At 35.9% G+C, this 19,224-nt stretch overlaps 1 protein-coding gene across 2 annotated transcripts in view; it reads right to left on the bottom strand.

Annotated features, from left to right (window-relative positions):
• The window catches only part of CDKAL1 (CDK5 regulatory subunit associated protein 1-like 1), a 604,990-nt gene that overhangs the window by 315,508 nt on the left and 270,258 nt on the right, over positions 1-19,224 (bottom strand). For both annotated transcript variants that reach the window (XM_004693314.2, XM_012732965.1), the window contains one exon: positions 11,877-11,980. In XM_004693314.2, coding sequence (XP_004693371.1) covers positions 11,877-11,980 — 104 coding nt within the window. The remainder of the gene's footprint in view (positions 1-11,876; positions 11,981-19,224) is intronic.

Below are 19,224 nucleotides of genomic sequence, written 5' to 3'. Positions count from 1 at the left end.
CAAAGAAAATCATTTGATACCCAGTTCTAGGCAATTTTATTAATATAAAGACCCATAAAATAATACAATGTCTGAATTATATTTATAATCATACCAGTATTCATAAAAAAAAAAATACCTGTCACAAATAAGGAAAGAATGGAAATAAAACTGGGATTAAAATCACTGCTGTGCAAAGGTTTTACCATATTTTTGTGGGGCCAGAATAGAATCAATACTATACAGCGCATAAAACAGGTTTTCGTTTACTGAGGGATAGCCATTTTGATTCCCTGGAGTCCATGTTTAAGAAAATGGTGGCTGAATACACAATTAGTTTCAAGAATAAACTGATAACTGATTTGGTTTTCTCTTATCGAATGTACAATGATCCAAGTGTTCATTTAATATTCCTTTAATTAAAAATATGAACAAGCCAGCCAGCACGATACAGTACCTTACTTTTTACCAACTTCTATATTTTAATAAAGAAAATTCTTTATTTCCTGACTTTCTATCAAGTTATATTTACAAATTTCAAACAACTTCTTGTAAATGTTCCAGCATACACTACAGAAAATGTAAAACGCAAATGACATCTATGATCAAAAATCCTCCAGCTAATATGTATCTGACATTGAATATTAGCATGAATAATAAATAGTAATAATAAAGAGCATCTTAACTTTAGCTAGTATAGTAGAAAACACTTTAGTCACTCTCCTGCATTTAACCCCGAGTAAACTATTATAAGTGTCCTAATTGTAAGTGAAGAAAAATATAATAAAACACAAAAAGTTAGTTAATCTGAGCAAAAACATTAGATTTTTGAAAACAAATGGGAAGAAATTATTTTTCTGTAAACGCAGTATTTGTAAATTTACAAAATAATTCACTACTTGAAAATGTAGTTGCAGAGGTAAGATAGCTGGAAATATTCAAACACTAGCTAAAATAGAGAAATTATTTTTAAGTCTTTATTCAATTTATTCTCCACTTAACACAGTGCCAAGTTTCTCCTACCCACCCCCATTATTTACTAAAACTAATTACACAGTGAATTACATCTTCAAGTCAGTACAACTGTAAATGAAGGTCAGACCATTGCATATAAATTATTTCAAGACTGAAAAATAAAGCACAGATGTAATCAGTGTGAATAAGTACAGATTTAAGACCAGAAATGAATTAACATGTATGAAATATGGAGCAACCCCAATTTCCGATGAAAGCAAATATTATGTCTTTAATTTCAGTTTTAACATTTCTTGTGTACAGCATACACTTTGTTTCAAATACTTTTTGTTTGTCATTAATAGTTTATATAATATAGTATGCTGTCCATTAATATTCACAAAATTAAAGTCTTAACTGTGCCCAATCCACATTATCCTCCCTAAATTACCTCCCATCTGTGAACAATCCATCTTTCTCATTACCCATCAAGGGTACTGGCTCAGTATTATGCCTTCAAACTCCAGGATCCATAGCCAGATATTTAGAAGCTCATTCTGAGAACATTCACTTCATCCCCTTGGTGAGGCAGTAAGATCCTCTATGTTACAGGGAGCCTAAGGGCATGCTTGCATGCATTTAAAAACCATTTCCTGACCTCTTGGGAGCTTAAAAATGCAGACTCTCAGGCCCCACCCAAGGCCCAAACAAAATGAAGGAGTGATCTGTATGTAGTTTAAAATATGACTAACACATCTGGGGTCTTAACAGCAATCAAGGCACAGGCATGCAAGAGCATCCAGGGCTAAACACGAATGAGTGCAGAACAAAGTTAGGCAGAAAAAAAGCAAGGTAACACTGCAATAGCATCCTTTTAAACAATGTTTTTTCTCCTGTTCCTCTTCTTCCTTCTTGCCTTCTTATTGCAGCAATAAGCAAGTCATTTGTTAAATATTCGCCATCACAGGCTTAGCATTATGTTATCTTGTTTAATTTTTCTCTTAATTTTTGCATTGTTTAATTTTTGCTTAGTGATTATCTAGTGATTATCTAGTGATTTTGCTTAGTGATTAATACTTTATTCCTGTTTTACAAACAGGAACATTGAGGCGAGGAGGAAATGATTTTCTTTAGGCTACAGAGCTAATCAACTATGGAACAACATCTCACTTATTCTGCTAACCAAAAATGCCACCGTTCCTTAGGTTTCCTGAAGCACTGCTCTGCAAGTTAGGGAGAGGAATCGCCTAGAAAAGGTAACCCGATGATCCTTTCCACCTAATGAATGGTGGGCTAAGAGGCAAGGGGAGCCTGGAGCAGACTTGGAGCAGACACACAGGAGAGAGGCACGAAAGGAGGCACCTGGAGCTGGGACATGTGGACAGACTGGGAGGAGCATGTGCAGCAGAGAGGCTTGGCAGGAGAAGGGTTCCATGGCTTCCTGCCTTTGGACTTGCAGCCGGCACTAGGAGACACAGAAGGAGGCACTGGGGTGTGACTAGGGTGAGCGAGCCACGGGGAGGCTGACTATATGTGTACTATGATTTTGCCTCTTTCATCCCAGATTTCACCAGCCCCCAAAACCCCTGCCCTGGGATTCCTTGACAGACAGTGAGTCAGACTTGCAGCAAGTTTTTAGGCCTCAAAGGCTCTGTTTTGGGTCTGTCCTATTTGACTGAGCATTTACCCATATGGGGATGGGTATTTTCTGGGGCTTGATGTTCTCTATACACCTAATAGGTACTGATCAAATGACAGTAATTATTCACATGAAAGTCTTATCATTACTATTATTATTTACTTTAATGGGAAATAATCATGGTCTATTTGGTGACTGTTAAAAGATATTATATGTAGGTATCCCTGGTGGCATAGGGGCTAAGTCTCACTTATTCTGGAAGTGAAGGGCTATCTGCAAAGGTCTCCTTGTATTGTGCAATACTGTAATTGCTTCAGCAAAGTGTATCAATAGTTATGAGTACTAAGCCGAGCAGGAAGCACAATGGGGAATGTCAGCGCCCTTCTGGATTTCTCTGTAAGAGTTCCTCATAGTATGTAGCTTACTACTTGTGAAAAGCAAATTACAAAAATATCAGGCTATTGGTATGAGCAGACAGAATCAACCAGTTGTAAAGTTAAGTTTTAAGTTAAGTAAGTTTTAGTCTATTAAATGTTTCACTCACTCACAGATCCGTTCCCTATGTTTTAGTCAATTAATAAAAAGTACTTGAAAAACGTGAGATTTAATTTTCTGGACTGAAACCTGATAATGATAACTCCTTAAAAGTGTGCTGCCTTGGCCCTCCCTGGTGGCGCAGTGGGTTAAAGCACAGCACTGAGAATCTAAAGCCGCTTCTGCATGAGTTCGATTCCCGCCTGCCCCGGAGGTGACCACATGGTGTGGCAGACCTCTCCTGACCCGCCCGCTGCTCCCCTCAGCAGTGTAGTTCGTCCATCTGCCTGTTCTGCTCCCCACTCTGTCTCTGGTGACGCCTCTCACCGCCCCTGAGCCTCTGGCCTGTACCCCAGCTCTGTATGAACAAATAAATAAATCTTTAAAAAAAAAAAAATCTAGTATATATAAAAAAAAAAAGTGTGCTGCCTTTTCTTTACGCAAGCTAACAAAAAGAGAAACGACTGACAAAAAATTTAGAGAGTACTAAAGGTAAGAAAAAAGTGAATACATGCTCAGTTCCTCTAACATTTTGGTTAATTTCTCCTTTAGTTTCTATTTCACTATTTTTTATTATAACTTTTTAAAAATACATTTTCTATAGTACAGTCTAAGAATCTACATCACATTTTTTAAAACAAAAGTATCTGGTCAGATATATGATTTTTAAATACATACCCCAAAGTTATTTTCAGAGAGACTATAAATTTGAATAGCCACTTTTATAGATGATTAATTACGGTCTCTCATTGCTTATTTTCCTAAACTAAATTCAAGATATCCCAAAGACCTATATAGAGTATATGATCATCTCCATGTTCTTTCCCTACTCATTCCATTTATGCCTACATCAGATCTTTCTCATTCTGCCCCAGCAATACTGTCACTGGTTAAATCCTTTTAACCCCATGTCTGCACCCTTCTTTTGCTAACAGTACCAGAAATGATGAACTAGGACATATTTTTAAAAAGCCAGCAATCTAAATCAAGCTTTTCTTTCTTATGTTACAAATAAGAAAGATGCTGAACCGCATCAAGAGAAATAAAAAATGTAACTGAGAGCAACAAATAAAAAGAAATACAGAAATTTATAACCTCTGCAGAACAGCCAAGGTCCCACTAACAAACATTTTTTTCATGCAGAAGAAAATTGTGCTTGCCATACATGACACTGTGTGAGTACGTTTACTGCAATTTAATAGCCACACAAGCAGGATAAGAAATTTAATAATTTTTCAGCTGGAATGAATTGACAGCCAACATGAAAAAACTGCAGACGCTGCAGAATCAATAAATGCTGTTGGCATCACAAAGTAGCACTTTTGTCCAGAAAACACCTCACAAAGGTCAGGTTGACAAACCCTCAGGTAGCAGTATCACTTTCACGTCTTTCCAGGGCTATTAAAATTCCATTAAACAACCATCTAAACCTAACTTGCAGTCTTTAGAGCTCCAAGAGTCAGATCAGCCTCAGTCCAAACTCTATAAAAGCAAATCCTTAGTTAACTTTTGTCAAGTGAGAATTGTTTGTAGAATCCTATTTAATGAAAGAAAAGTAGCAAAACAAACACACACTCCATAAAGGCGAAGCTAAGTGCATATGTCTACTTAGTAGAATAACAGATACCACGGCCAGAAAGTAACCTCTGAAAGTACATTATTTCTGCTGCAAATCTTGGAAAGCCATCACCACACTGGAGCTGGTATCGCCTACTACCACCAAGCCTGCAGTAGACAACAGTATTCAACTGTACCTGAAGGGCAGCTGAAACAAAGCAGTATCTTTTGGTCATTTTAGAAACTGAGCTTTTCCGGACTATGTTTTCAGTACAGGTTCCGAGTTGCACCTGGAAATTCTTCAGGCGTAGTCAATTCAGGATGAGGACTGAGCACCTCCCAAAACCACATGCACATTGCCATATATGCCTATTTGCAGTGCCATTTGGACTCCGTCTCCAACTGACCTAAATTATAGCCAGAAGAAGGGGAATATAAGCTTCTGAGGATGAAGCGGAGCCACCACGTGACACTCTTGTCACGTGGGTGACAAGAGTCTTCAGCAAGTCCCAGTTTTGTTCCAACGGGCATAAACTCCATTATTTGCTTATTTGATCTCAAAAGCAGGAGGATTTGCATTCAATCAAAACAGAACACACCACCTTAGGGTCTTGACAGAGAGCAGAGGACTCTGATGCCTGACACAAAGCAAACACCTGATTAAATTCAAGAACCAGGTTTAGAATGGAAAACAGGCAGGCGGTGTATTCCTCTGAATCAGTGGTCTTCACATTTAAAACAACCATTTTCCTTAAGGAGTTACGAACCAAGTCTGCAACCCTAAAGACATGTACTTATTAAATGTACTCATGTAACAGTGTGGCTATATACAGTGATAGTATGAAACATATATAAAAGAAAGGCTTACCGGATGAGAAAAAAACATGTCTGTGCAAAACCTACTATCATCTTCCTGCATTCTGATGTACTATCTCACAAAATGACAGAGGGCGCAGAGCTTATGTTACTTGCCTGGAGAGTGGGAGCTCCTTGTGGGTTCCAATGTCTACAGAAGTAGAGCTGGATCATGAGAGAGTCACACAGTTGGAATGAGTTATCTTTACCTCTCAAAAACCTTTCAGAATATTTTGCTTTTCAGGGCATGACTGCAAGTTTTACCAAGGAATGCAAATTATACAACTCTAAGAAACACAGTATGTGAGCTGAGCCCTGAGGGTTACTGTGGATACTTACTCTACTGACACTCCCTATGTGTACTCACTTGTGAAAATTTCTTTTGGAAACCAAATCCAAGCTGGGTTAGGTTTTTTCCCCCTCAAAGACAATAAACTTTCAAGAATTTCAGAGTGGAAACTGAATTTGTGACTATGGCCAATTCCTCACTATTTCTCCACTTTCCTGTTTTCATCACCTATTTGATTTACATAATTTTCTATACTTGCAGATTTCCAAGGTGGCTTTTTGTTTGTTTTCTGTTTTTGTAGAACACAATGGAGTTTTAAAAAAAATCACTACCCAATAATAGTGGGGAATTGATTACTCTCTAGCTAAAAAAAAAAAAAAACTATTTCCAGAAACTTTAAATATTCTGTTATTTGCAATGTAGTGCTCTAGAACTAAGAAAACTGAGAATTATGTGTAACACCATAACTGTGGAGAGGAAATGGGGACTACATCTTTTTTACCAAACATAAGAATAAGGTGTTCGCACAATTATCAGCAAACTTCACCCACTGGCCTCCCTAATTCATGGGCTGATTATAATAATGTCTTGACTTCTCCTGTCACACAGATAGCAGGTATATTTCATCTAGAACACTAAACATAACCAAATGGCAGTGGTTTCTAGGAACACTGCATTGAGAGGGACTTTGAGGAGAAATCCTATTAAATTACTTAAGAATACCCCAAGTTAAGGAAGATTGGGGGGTAGGGGAGGGGACACAAATATCTTCAAGTTGCAGACGGCTTAGAAATCTAACAATTCGGAACTCTGCTGCCTGTCTCAAACCAAATGCCTGGCTAAAAAAATTAGGGTTACAATGGAAAATAAGAGATTACTTGACTATAAATGTGGTGTCAGCAAATTACAAACATTTGTGTTAGCCTCTGCTTTACTCATTCTTTGGTGATCAACCAGGGTTACCTTCTCAGAATCTCTCTTACAGTAAAGAGGGTTGTTCATTTTCTCGCTTCAACCAAAACATTATCCAAACTAGTGGCTATCAATTCCAGTTCTCAACACTGGTCATCCATCAGGATCGCCAGAATTTTAGAGAACGCAAAGCCTCTCATTCAGGAGATGCAGCTGTGAAGCAGTGGTCAGCAGTGGGACAAGAGGCTGCTTTGGGTTGTCTACAGTTGCCAAGAATGAAATGAACGGTCAGTTTGACAACAGCCATCTATTCTAGATCAACCTAATTTCTGTGTCCTCTTAGGGATTTCTGCTATGTGTCAGCGTATTAGTAACAATAGGAAATTCTGTCAAAAAAATTTTTGTCTGCTAGCTTTCCCCAAAGTTGATCATCGAGCTATTTCATCAGTTTCTCCAGTTACACACACAGCTGCACCCACTTATATAAACATGCATACATACATATCTATATCTATACATATCTAAACACACACATACACATACCAGTTTTCATGCTCAAGGGCAAAATGAACAACTGCAACAGAGACTTGTGAAGTACAATATTTACTACCCAGCCCTTTCAGCAAATTCACATCCTGGATTATTATGTGAAGGGTTACACTAGAAAAGTTAATTTCAAAAGCTCAAATCAGGCTGTATTCTAAAGGTTCTGAGGAAAGACCTCAGAGGCAAGGGCTTATTAAACAGAGGCCCACCCATACGTCAACATGGCACTTCTGACTTTACTTCTCAAATTCCATTTAAAGAAAGGACTTCCCCCTTCATTACTATGAAAAATTTGAACAGCACTATCAAGTTGTATGTATTCAGCACATTACATTAACTAATTTCTCCCATTAAAATTTATTATAGAAGTAATATTTTAATATAGATTGTGGGGTTTTACAAGAATCAGCAGAAGAAAAGGCCATCCAGCAATTACCTCGGATTTTACATACTACCAGTTAAAGGCATTTCTGTTGCATCTTTCAATATCTCTTAAGAAAGGATGTATGAAAGTAATTAGTGTTTACAGTCTGGAATCATATAGATTTTTCAAAGTAAACAATACACTTCCTTTTGCACACTCATATCAAATTATAGAAAACATCCCATTTCTTGATCATCTGGAGAGCTAGGATTCATGGTTAGTAAGATTGCCTTCCCTCTTTCCAAACACAATATGCAGCTTTTACAGTAATTTATACAGCTTTTATTTCAAGGTCTATTACATATAATCATTTCATGCAAAACTGCCTAAAGTCCTTTCTGGAAGTTGACAATGCATAACAAACATGTAAATTAACATTATTAATCCTATATGGGAAATAGATTTCTTAATTTTATTTGCACACAATACAAATTAAAATATTTTTTAAAGTAAAAGATTTAAAATACCTGCTGTATTAATAGACACAATTATCAGATCCTTTTGGATCTTGGATCAGAATCAATAAATGGCAAGCATTATTAAAAACAGTCATTCAAATTTAATTTGGTGTAAACCATACAACAATATGAAATTTATACACCCCACCAAAATAAGTATTGCTCATGCTCTTTTACCTACCTAAAAAGGCAAGAAGCAATGTTTACAGTTGTTTCACAATTAAGCATATACACCACATAATAGCTTTGCAAGTCTTAAAATAAGATAGAGTTCAATTTTTTAAAATTCCAGCATTTGCACTGATCACTGAATATTAAATAGTTTTCTCCCTGCTCGAATATTTCATCTCAATTTATTTACCTTTCCATAACTGGTTTATGCCACTTATCCTGTGTGTGGAGGTGGGGGCGGGGTGGGGCTCAGATTTATGAAAGAGGGGGAAAAGTAGCAACACACAAATGAGATCTAGAAAAGCACACGATAGCTATAAAAACAGCTCATCCATCATCTCTACATTCTGATTCCAGAGACAGCAGTGAAAGGTGTTGTTTCCACACCACTCACCCAGCACACTTAAAAAGGTTTGCTCCATCACTTACACAACTGAAGCTGATTGATTAGCTGCTAGAGGAAAATCAATACAAATATCCTAGAAAACACCACCTTGTAAATTCATCCTGGCCCCAACAAAGTCCTGGTCAGTGCTTGACATGTTTTTCTAGATATCTAAAATGCACCCACATCAAACCCTAGCCCTCAAATACTACGTGGTTAGAAATTTTTTTAACTCAAGAATCTCAGGGGTAAAAAAGGGAAAGTGAGGGGTTTTCATGTAGTTTATTAGAACAGCAAGATAGACAAGATTAAATTTTACACTCACAGGCAGAGAAGCCCACAAAAACAAATACCCTAAGAAGGTAACAATAGTCCATGAAAATGTCAAGGGATGAGACAAGGGCAGGCATGTGCCGGAGAGACCAATTAAATATATCTGTAAAAGGTAAACAAAACCTTCTATTTACAAATACACATACTTTTTACTTTAATTCTATATTTAATATTAAAAAGTTAATAAGCTCTCACACGTTTTGGCAACAGAATGTGAAATCGGTATATATGGGTACTTTAGAAGCCTTTTTTTAATTCAGGGTGATTTCATGATCACTTCAGAATCTCTTCTGCATATATCCTTGTCTTTGATATAGCTCTTAGCATCTTCAACCATCAGACTGTAACAGGTTCAAAAAAAAAATCCGCAGGTTGTATCTTCTATTATACTTAATTTAATTAACTATCCTTGACAATGCTAAAGCTCAAACTTAGGAATTCTTCAAGACTATTAAAATCCCTTTCTTTTTTGCAAGATAAAAGATTATGTTGGCCCTCCCTGGTGGCGCAGCGGGTAAAAGCACTGCACTAAGAAGCTTAAGCCAACTCCTCATGAGTTCGATTCCCACCTGCCCCGGAGGTGACCACATGGCGTGGCAGACCTCTCCTGACCCGCCCGCTGCTCCCCTCAGCAGTGTACTTCGTCGATCTGCCTGTTCTGCTCCCCACTCTCTGTCTGGTGAATCCTCTCACCCTCCATATCTCTGGCCTATACCCCAGTTCTGTATGAATAAATAAATCTTTAAAAAAAAATTTAAAAAAAAAGATTATGCTACTCAATACTGTCTTTAAAATGTAAACTTAACTTGCCCTTCTCGGTTTCTATCCAAAGACTATAAAACACTAATTCAAAAAGATAAATACACCCTTATATTCATTTTCAGAACTATTTACAAAAGCCAAAACATGAAAACAACCTGAGTCTCCACTGATGGATGACGGGTAAGGAAGATACAGCACACTGATATATATACTGAAGGGAATATTACACCGCTAATAAAAAACACGAAATCTTGTCATATGTGACAACATGCCAGAACTGGAAGAAAGTATACTAAGTAAAATAAGTCAGAAAGAGGACATGTACCAGATACTCCATTTATTTGTGAAATAGAAAGGAACAGGCAAAGCCAAGCTAAATCAAACCCTTGGAATTTAACTGCAAAAACTGAACTTGGGGGTGGAGGAGCGAAAGGCAGAGGGGATCACAGCGAGCTGCTGTGGAGACTGAATAGCCCTTTAGTGATGCGCAGGGTGTGCTGCCATACATTTGAAGAGGCATGAATCTGAACTCATAGAACATACCGTGTGTTGCAAGCCAATGTGTTACTTGCAATAAATAAAAGATAGCAATGTGAGATGAAGATTGATGATTCCAATTGTAGAAAGGGGTTAAAAGGCCACGCTCAGCATAGATTTGCATTTCCTAAAACTAGAAAATGAAAGTACCATCATACTAAGCTGTTTCTATCTACAGAGAATTTTTTTGTTTTGTTTTCATAAATAAAACCTATTTTAGAAGCAAGAGGAAATGATTTGATTCAGATAACTTATGTCTGTTAAGGGCATTACAATATTCTCACTCAAAATTGGACAGATTCATTTTAAATTTCTTCACTTTAACACAGCTTTTCGTTTTTAAAAATATATATTCATTACATCATCCCCCATTTTTGTACAACGGCTGGCTTCTCCATGAAATTCCCACCACCCAGTACCCCGTGCATCATCACCATAGTCCCTGTGCTCTTCCCACAGGTCCTGGTCTTCTCCCTTCTCCTCCTCTACAGAATGTCTCTGATCTATAGTTGCCTGATGACTTTGACTCTGACTTCATTATAGCGTAGGCCAGAGGTGAAGCTAAATATGAGGGCATATAAGTATATTTTGACCTTATTTATTAAATAAACTTCTAGATTAAAATGAGATGTTTGTAGTTATACTCAGAAATTTGTAATAATGAAAAGTATCTTGAAGAAACTGATTCATATGCTTTCAAATGTATAGTGTTTGGAAGATGATATAGTTTCAATATCTGACAAATACACGGGCAAAGAAAAAATAAACAGTTAAGAATGTCAGCAAAGGCATCATCTTTTAAATAACGATTTCTGAAAAATCCTGTAAGTAGTCATTTTATAGAAAAGATTACCATTCAGACTTTTCCTAAGCTAATATAATTCCCTGTCTCTGAAATAAAACATTGGCAATGCGTTTCATTTTACTTTTCTTTCAATGCTAGCTGCATGAGAATAGAAAAAGGGTCTAGGGTAAGAAAACAACAGCAAAATACAAAAGTTGGCAGCTATTAATAAATTGATCAATGGTTTCTCTGTATTTTAAGGACATTCTAAATTCATGCTAATAGATTTATTTTAGCTTTAAATACATTGAATGAATGTATTTATAACTCAGACTTTCTGAGATTCAAGTATGAAGTGCTAAAATTAGCACTCCAAATTCCTGGCTTAAAAAAAAATGTCCATTATCAATAATTAGCAAGATAAGCCACAGATCAGGAGACAGTAGATCACTGCATGTTGGGTGTAAAAATCCGTAAAACTAGACACTTATCATAAAGATAAAAGAGGAAGTTTAGAGTTTAAGCAGTTCTATGTCAATGCAACCACAACTCATGCTGAAAATACATCTTACTATATACTGAGTTGTCTACACATCACATTTTCCAGCAACAGATGACTCAGCAGGAGTGGATCACTCATTCTCTCCAGTACCTACCTTTTTCACTTGTCTGACAGCCCTGTAGATGAAGAGGGCTATCTTTACTGACTAAATTTGTTAAGGAGACTAAATTCACATAGAATTCTAGAAAATCTTACCTTGAAAAGACTGTGTAGCTCTATCTACTAGTTCATCAATTGGATAACTGGCCAAATTTCCTCTGGCATGTTTAGTTTTGCAGTAGGTACAAGCGTTGAGACACCTGTTCAAATCACAGCAAAAAATAAAGGTCAATTTTTTTAAAGACAGTATACACTTAACATGGAAAAAAAAACATACTGAACAGTTATTTTAATAACATTTGCCATCTTATATAAAAGTACACAAAACATGTCAACTAACATGTTTTATATTTATTTTATTTCAACCAGGCACAGAAATGTGCAATTTAGAGTTCTTTTAAGTTTCAACTATTTGTAAATGGTTTAACAAACCACATGGTGTTTTCAAATGCACATATCCATAAAAGTTTAAAACATTTACAATGATTAATAATTTTTGTTTAAATCACTAACACTACTTTCACCATCATAAATCTATTTTAGTATTGCTTCTATGTACTGTAGTAATCAGAATGATAAAAATATACATTAACTTTTAAGATAGAATAGGTAATATAGCATTCTCATACGAAAAAGCATCCTTAAAAACTTTTCAGATAGCTTCACTCCTTGAATTCAGAAAAAAATAGTAACATTATGTCCAATGAATGCTTTCCAGGATTATGTTAGTCAAAGTCAAAACATAGAACATTACCTTTAAAAATACCAAATTAAAACATGGTGAAATTTTTCCATTTGCAACAACATAGATGGACCTAAAGGACATTACCCTAAGTGAAGTGATACACAGAATGGCAACCACTGCAAAATTTGAATGACATATAGTAGGTAAAGATTAAAATAAATGAACAAAACAAAAATAGTTCTTAGACTATGAGAACAAAATGATGGCTACCAGAAGAGACGGAGAAGGAAAGGTAAATCAGGTAATACATGCAAATCAAAACCATAGTAAGAAATCTTCTCAGATCTCCAGGGATGGCTATTATTAGAAAGACAAGACTGAACAAGTACTTGCAGTACTTGTGGAGTACTTGTGGAAAAAATGGAACCCAATCGGTGGAAATGTAAACCGGTACAGCCATGATGGAAAACAGTATGGAGATGCCTAAAATATTAAAAACATGACACAAAAAATCTACTTCTCTGATATATCCAAAGGAGATAAAATCACTAGTTTGAAGAGATATCAGAACTTCCATATTTACTGTGGCAAAAGTATTTACAGTAGTCAAGCCATGGAAAAATACATATGCACATAGATATATGTATGTGTGTGTGTATGTATACATGTATATGTATAGAAACTGGTGAATATTATTCAGCCATAAAAAGGAAGAAAATCCTGCAATTTAAAACATGAATAAAGCCTACAGTCATGATAAATGAGATAAATACTGTACAATCTTACTTCTATGTAATATCTTTAAAAAAAAAAAAAGACAAAAACAGAACAGATTGGTACCTGTCAGAAGCAGAGACATGTGTTATGGTATGAGCATAAGGGTTTAAGGTAGTGAAAAGGGTAAGCTTCCATTACAAAATAAGTCATGAGGACACAATATACATGTAGCATAGTGATCAGTCAATAATATTGACATTTGTATTTTCATAGTTGCTAGAAGAATAGTTTTTAAAAGTTCTCATTATGAAAAAAAAAAGTATAAAGCACCCATCAATATGTTAACCGGACACACAGATCATTAGTCAATACATACAAATATCAGTTCATTGAGTTGTGTGCCTTAAAATAATTTATCAGACATATCTCAGGGTAAAAAATGAGAATGAGAAAGTCAAATAGTACCTTACACAAGACACATATAAACAAAAACAAGATACAAATCTAGGCCTGTCAAATTTCAACCCCCCACCCCACCCCCGATGTTTCCACACAAAACTGCTGCCATGGAATAAATGTATCGAACAATACACATACTAATGAACATAGTAAGAAAGGGGCAAATGTCTACAAGATATACCAGGTTCATTCAAAGATAGTGATTACTCAACATCTGTTTTATGGAGAGAATTCTTTAAAACATGTGTTTCTCTCTTATTCTTTGGAAATCTCACACAAGGCTTCTAGTTCACCCACTGGCCCCAACCATTTATTTCATTTTTGTTGTTTACAAGTTCTATTAATCATCCTCCTTCTGGGTCTCTAACAAAATTTATAACCTTATTCAATGTGTAATATCTTTTAAAATTCTACTGCATAAGTTCTCAAAGCTCATTGCTTTTTCCACCCTTCACCTCAATGGGCTCCCAGATCCACCAGGCAAAGCAGGCCCCACCATTCACTTCCTTATGACTTCCCCTAATGACTGGTATTCACTCAGGACAAATCAGCACCTTTCCAGGGAAACTTGTTCTCTCTACCCACAAACACCACGTTAGTTCCCCTAACTCTCTTTTACTTCTCTTCTTAGCGATGGAGAATTCCTTTAACTTAGTGGAAATTTAAACAGAATCTACAGTTTAAGTTAGAATACTTCTGACATGGACTATTTCAGAAACAACTTAACTTTTATGAAACATAAATCTGGAGATGGAGAAAGAGAAATATGTATTATAAAATTTTATAAATGAATTAATTAAAGCATAGAAAGCACTTCAAATAATGACTGCACTTAGTGTATTAAGGAAATAACTAGGCATCTTAATGCCCCTTGTGTACTTTGCTTTAAGGATCAGACAGGTTCACTTAAATCAACTGTGGAGACTAATCATATGTTCCTAAAGCTCATTTAAAAAAGTAGAAATATATTACCATTGCAAAAATCACTCATGAAAACATTTCAACAAAACAAGGTGATACTTGGTGATACAAGGTGATACATTCATAAGCCAAGAGTATAATTATTACATAAAGAATTCAAAATACTTTTCACTAAACTATTGGGCTAATTAGGGTCTCAACTCTTTGTTGGATATGACCTGCTCATCCTTGTCTGAAAATTCCTTTAAACAACTGTCTAAAAGTGAGGACACTGTGCCAGTGTCTTTCACTGTCAGAAAAAAAAAAAGCATCTTTGAAGGTAGATTGTTGAAAGCCAAAACCAAAAAGAAACTGCTGTTGAATAATAAAAAGATGCAAAATCGTGAATGACTTGGACCGTTCTGCTAAAAGGATAAACTGGCGTGCCCAGCTATACTTACCAGTCTTTGCACAGGTCCTTACATGGCTACAGGACAAGAAATAATTAAAAAAACTCAAAGGCAGAGCCAACTTAGTCATGTCACTTAAAAGTAATTCTGAAATCCTAAAAGGCATTGGTGAAAGTCTATTTTTTAAGTTATAGAAACAAAGTAACTAGAACAATGAATTTTCAAAAATTAAAACATTTCCAAGGACTCACATAGTAGTAACATGTCAATTTAATATCTGAACTACAAAAAATGAAAACTTAAAGATTAGACACATTCAAGTCCCCCGCCCCAGGCACTTTAAATATCCTAAATTCTGAAATAAATTAAAAATCACTTATAACTTTAAAAAACTTATTGGTCTCTTTTATAAGGCAGGAAGAAAAAGGTTTTGCAACTAAAGGGTTTGGTTTACCTCTGCTTGGGGTCAAAGCAAATTTAAATACATGAATGCTATTGTGTATTCAAACATTAACTTCACACTAGCAAATTCCATGCCACTTACATATTTAATTGCTATTTATTTTCAATCACGATTTTTTAACTGAATAATTTTTTTTTTTTTGAGGTAATGCTGGTTTATGACACTGTGTATTTTAGGTGTATGGGTTCACACATCTTCAGGTATGTTACCACACCACATCTAACACCAAAGTACCAATATCTTCCAGCATAATCCACAGGTCAATGTCCTGGCTTTTTCTTTTTCTTTTTTTTTTTTTTAAGATTTTTTTATTTATGCATACAGAACTGAGATAGAAGCCAGAGGTGTGGGGGAGGTGAGAGGCTTCACCAGAGACAAATTGGAGAGCAGAACAGGCAGGCTGAGGAAGTGCACTACTGAGGGGAGCATTGGGCGGGTCAGGAGAAGTCTGCTGCACCAGTTTTGTCTGTCATTTTCCTTTTATTTCTTTATATTCTATATGAGTGAAACCAACCAGCGTTTTGTCTTTTTCCTTCTGACTTCCTTTTGCTTATATCTTCAAGTTTCATAATGTAATAAGACCTTCACAGAGATAACCCTTAGAAAAACCATTCTCTGGTCTAGCCATATTGTTACATTACTGAAACTTCAAGAAACAAGAAAACAAAAACTCAGGAAACAAAAGGTTCATACACTGTAGACTGTGCCAGTTGACTGTTAAATATAGCCTATTGTGAACCCTCATCATGGTTTTACAAGTATTTCCAGGAAAGTTACAAACTGTGTTATCTTTTAAACAAATGAGAGAAATATTCCTAGCAGCACAATCTGATAAGATCTTCAAATAGTAATACCCATGTGCCAAATAAAAATCATGAACAACAACAACAAAAAATGACATACTTGAAAAACTAACCTATCATTCCTAAGTTCTTTTTGGTGATGACTCCTCCCACCGAAAATGAATTTTACTACCTTTATTACTGGCATATTATCCATTACGCACTCCAAAAGATTATTCCAATAATTACTTCCACCCCACCCCACCCCAACTGTGCCCTTTCAGGAGTTTCTTTATTGTACAAAAGAAAAAGAAAAAAAAAAGCAGCAGCCAAGTTTTTTCCTATTTGCACTAAATTAAAAAGTAACTGTACCAGTGTTTTTTCTTACTCTATGCTCATAATCTCCAATGCTAGAGATGAGAATTATGCTCATTAGCATCACCCACCAGTCTCTGCAAAAATCATCACAACCTTTAGAAAGCACTTGAAAGGAGGGTGAATACTGAGGGCACAAATAACATAAGATGGCTGCAGAATGTCTGCCAGACACTCAGTTGTACATTTTCCATTTATAGCTTCATTAGTCCTCACAACAGTCATGATAAAATGTGTACACTGACGCTGAAAAAAAGGTGAAGAAATCTGGTCAAAGTTACAGATACAGTCCATTCAAATATGCAATTAATCTTACCTGAAATTCCTCTATCACTGGTGAACCATACATGTCTTAACAACAATAATATACTCTAAATAACAATATATCATTATTCAGAAGGATTATGGAATGATGGGAAACCTGTCTCACTAAGAAAACAGCAATTAGCTGGTAGAATCTGACTGATGTACCCATGTGAAACTCTGGTAAAGACTAGCAACTTTCAGGGAAAGCCCTAAAAAGTAAATTGCATCTAACCGTGGCTCATAGCTCACTCGCTTCCCCTCTCTCATCCTGAGTTATGAATATGAATATGTTCCTAAATGAGTGTGTATAAAACCTAGGGTGGGCAAAAAGGGCTCAATACTCCAGATACTAGGGGTTTGTACCAATTTCTGCTTCTGAAAACCCTAGCACAAAAAAAAAGTACCAGTCATTCTTGCTATGCACTCCCACTTGGTTAAAAGTCCTTCCACCTACAGTGAACTGAATGCCAGAAAAATTAAAGGGCCAGTAACCTCTCCCTTCCTTTGTGAGGGCCAGAGACAAAAAGGAAGAAATTAGAAAATAACTACATGTGTCCCAGAAAGTTTCTGAAAAGAAGTAAAAGACTCTAAGCTTACACTTCACATTAATATTTACCACAAAAAAAAAAAAAGCGGCAGCTGAACTACAGATCAATAAACATTTTACAACACTAGCAAATGCTGAGACAGGGCATAATCTCATTCCCAGAATTATGTTATTAGATTCCAATGCCCGGGCTTCAAAACACAAATACCACAAGACAGACAAGAAACAGGCAAAGCATATGAGTCAACCGAAAGCTGTCTGGGAAAAGACTAATGCACATACTAGACAAAGACTTTAAAACAATGGCACTGAGGCCCTCCCTGGTGGCGCAGCAGGTTAAAGCACAGCACTGACAATCTAAAGCCACTTCCTCATGAGTTCTATGCCTGCCTGCTCTGGAAGAGACCACAAGGCACGGTAGAACTCTCCTGACCCACTCGCTGCTCCCCTCAGCAGTGTACTTAGTCGATCTGCCTGTTCTGTTTCCCAATCTGTCTCTGGTGAAGCCTCTCACCACCCCTGAGCCTCTGCTGTACCTCAGTTCTGTATGCAAAAATAAATCTTAAAAAACAAACAAACAAAACAATGGCACTGAAATGCTCAAAGAACTAAATAAAGATTAGGGAAAGTCATTAAAACAGTGTATGAACAATAACAAAAAGGAACCGTCCATAAAAGATAGAAAACCTGATAGTAAACGCAGTAGGATTCTGAAGATTAAAAAAAAAAAAACAAGTGAAATGAAAAAACACTTAAAGAATTCAAAACAGATTTGAACATGCAGAAGACAGTCAGCAAATATAAAGAAAGGGCAATGGAAATTACAATCTCTAGAAAGTCAAAAGAAAAAACAAAGACTGAAGTAAAGCAAGACAGAGCATAAGTCCTGTGGAACCACCAAACATTTTGGTAGTCCCACTAAGAGGAGAGAAACAAAGAAAGAGACAAAGAATATGAGAAGAAATGATGGCTCAAGTTTTCGCAAATTTGAAGAATGATATGAACATCAACATCCAAAAGCTCAAAAAACTCCAGTAAGAGGAACTCAAACAGATTGATACCAAAACACAATATATCTGAAGTTTTAAAAGATTTATTAAAAAGGTTTTTTTAAGGAGCAAGAAGAAAGCAAATTATCATATTCAAGAGATCTTCAATAAGAGTATCAATAGATTCCTTATCAAACTCTTTAGAAGCTGGAAGACAGTAGGCCAATATATTCACAAAAAAATATTGGCAAACAAAAATTTGGCAAAATGTACTTCAAATGTGGAGAGGATTAAGATATTTTCAGATAAATGAATGCTGAGGGAGTTCATAATCATTGACCATGTTTAAAATGCTCAAGGGAGCTCTCCAGTGTCAGGACAAAGGCTGCCAGATAGTATCATAAAGCTCGATGTAGAAATGAAGATCTTGATAAAGGTAAACAAAAGGCAGTTATGTGAGCTAATATTAATTATAAACTTAGTTAATGTACGTTTTGTTTTCTACATGACTTAAGGAACTAACATATTTAAAGAAAATGATAACTATGTAAAAGTTTTGCCATACTATAAAAAACAGAAAACAAACAGCATCAAGAAGCAACTCCTTCTGTGTCAAAAATTTAAATGCAAATGAGTTAAATTCTGCACTCAAAAGTTAGAAGTGAATAGGATCGGAACTGGGGTGGGAAGAGTGGACTGTGGTAATGGCACACAGGTGAGTTGTAATCCCCACGGGGATTACAATTGAGATGGGAAGATGCACAAAATGAAGAATGATGTAAAAAAATAAAATATATAATTAAAAAAAAAA

The sequence above is a fragment of the Condylura cristata genome, unplaced genomic scaffold (assembly GCF_000260355.1).
Source record: "Condylura cristata isolate star-nosed mole 26May11 unplaced genomic scaffold, ConCri1.0 scaffold00037, whole genome shotgun sequence".
Classification (NCBI taxonomy): domain Eukaryota; kingdom Metazoa; phylum Chordata; class Mammalia; order Eulipotyphla; family Talpidae; genus Condylura; species Condylura cristata.
Note: the sequence above shows the minus strand (reverse complement) of the source record. Positions and strands in the feature narration are given on the sequence as shown.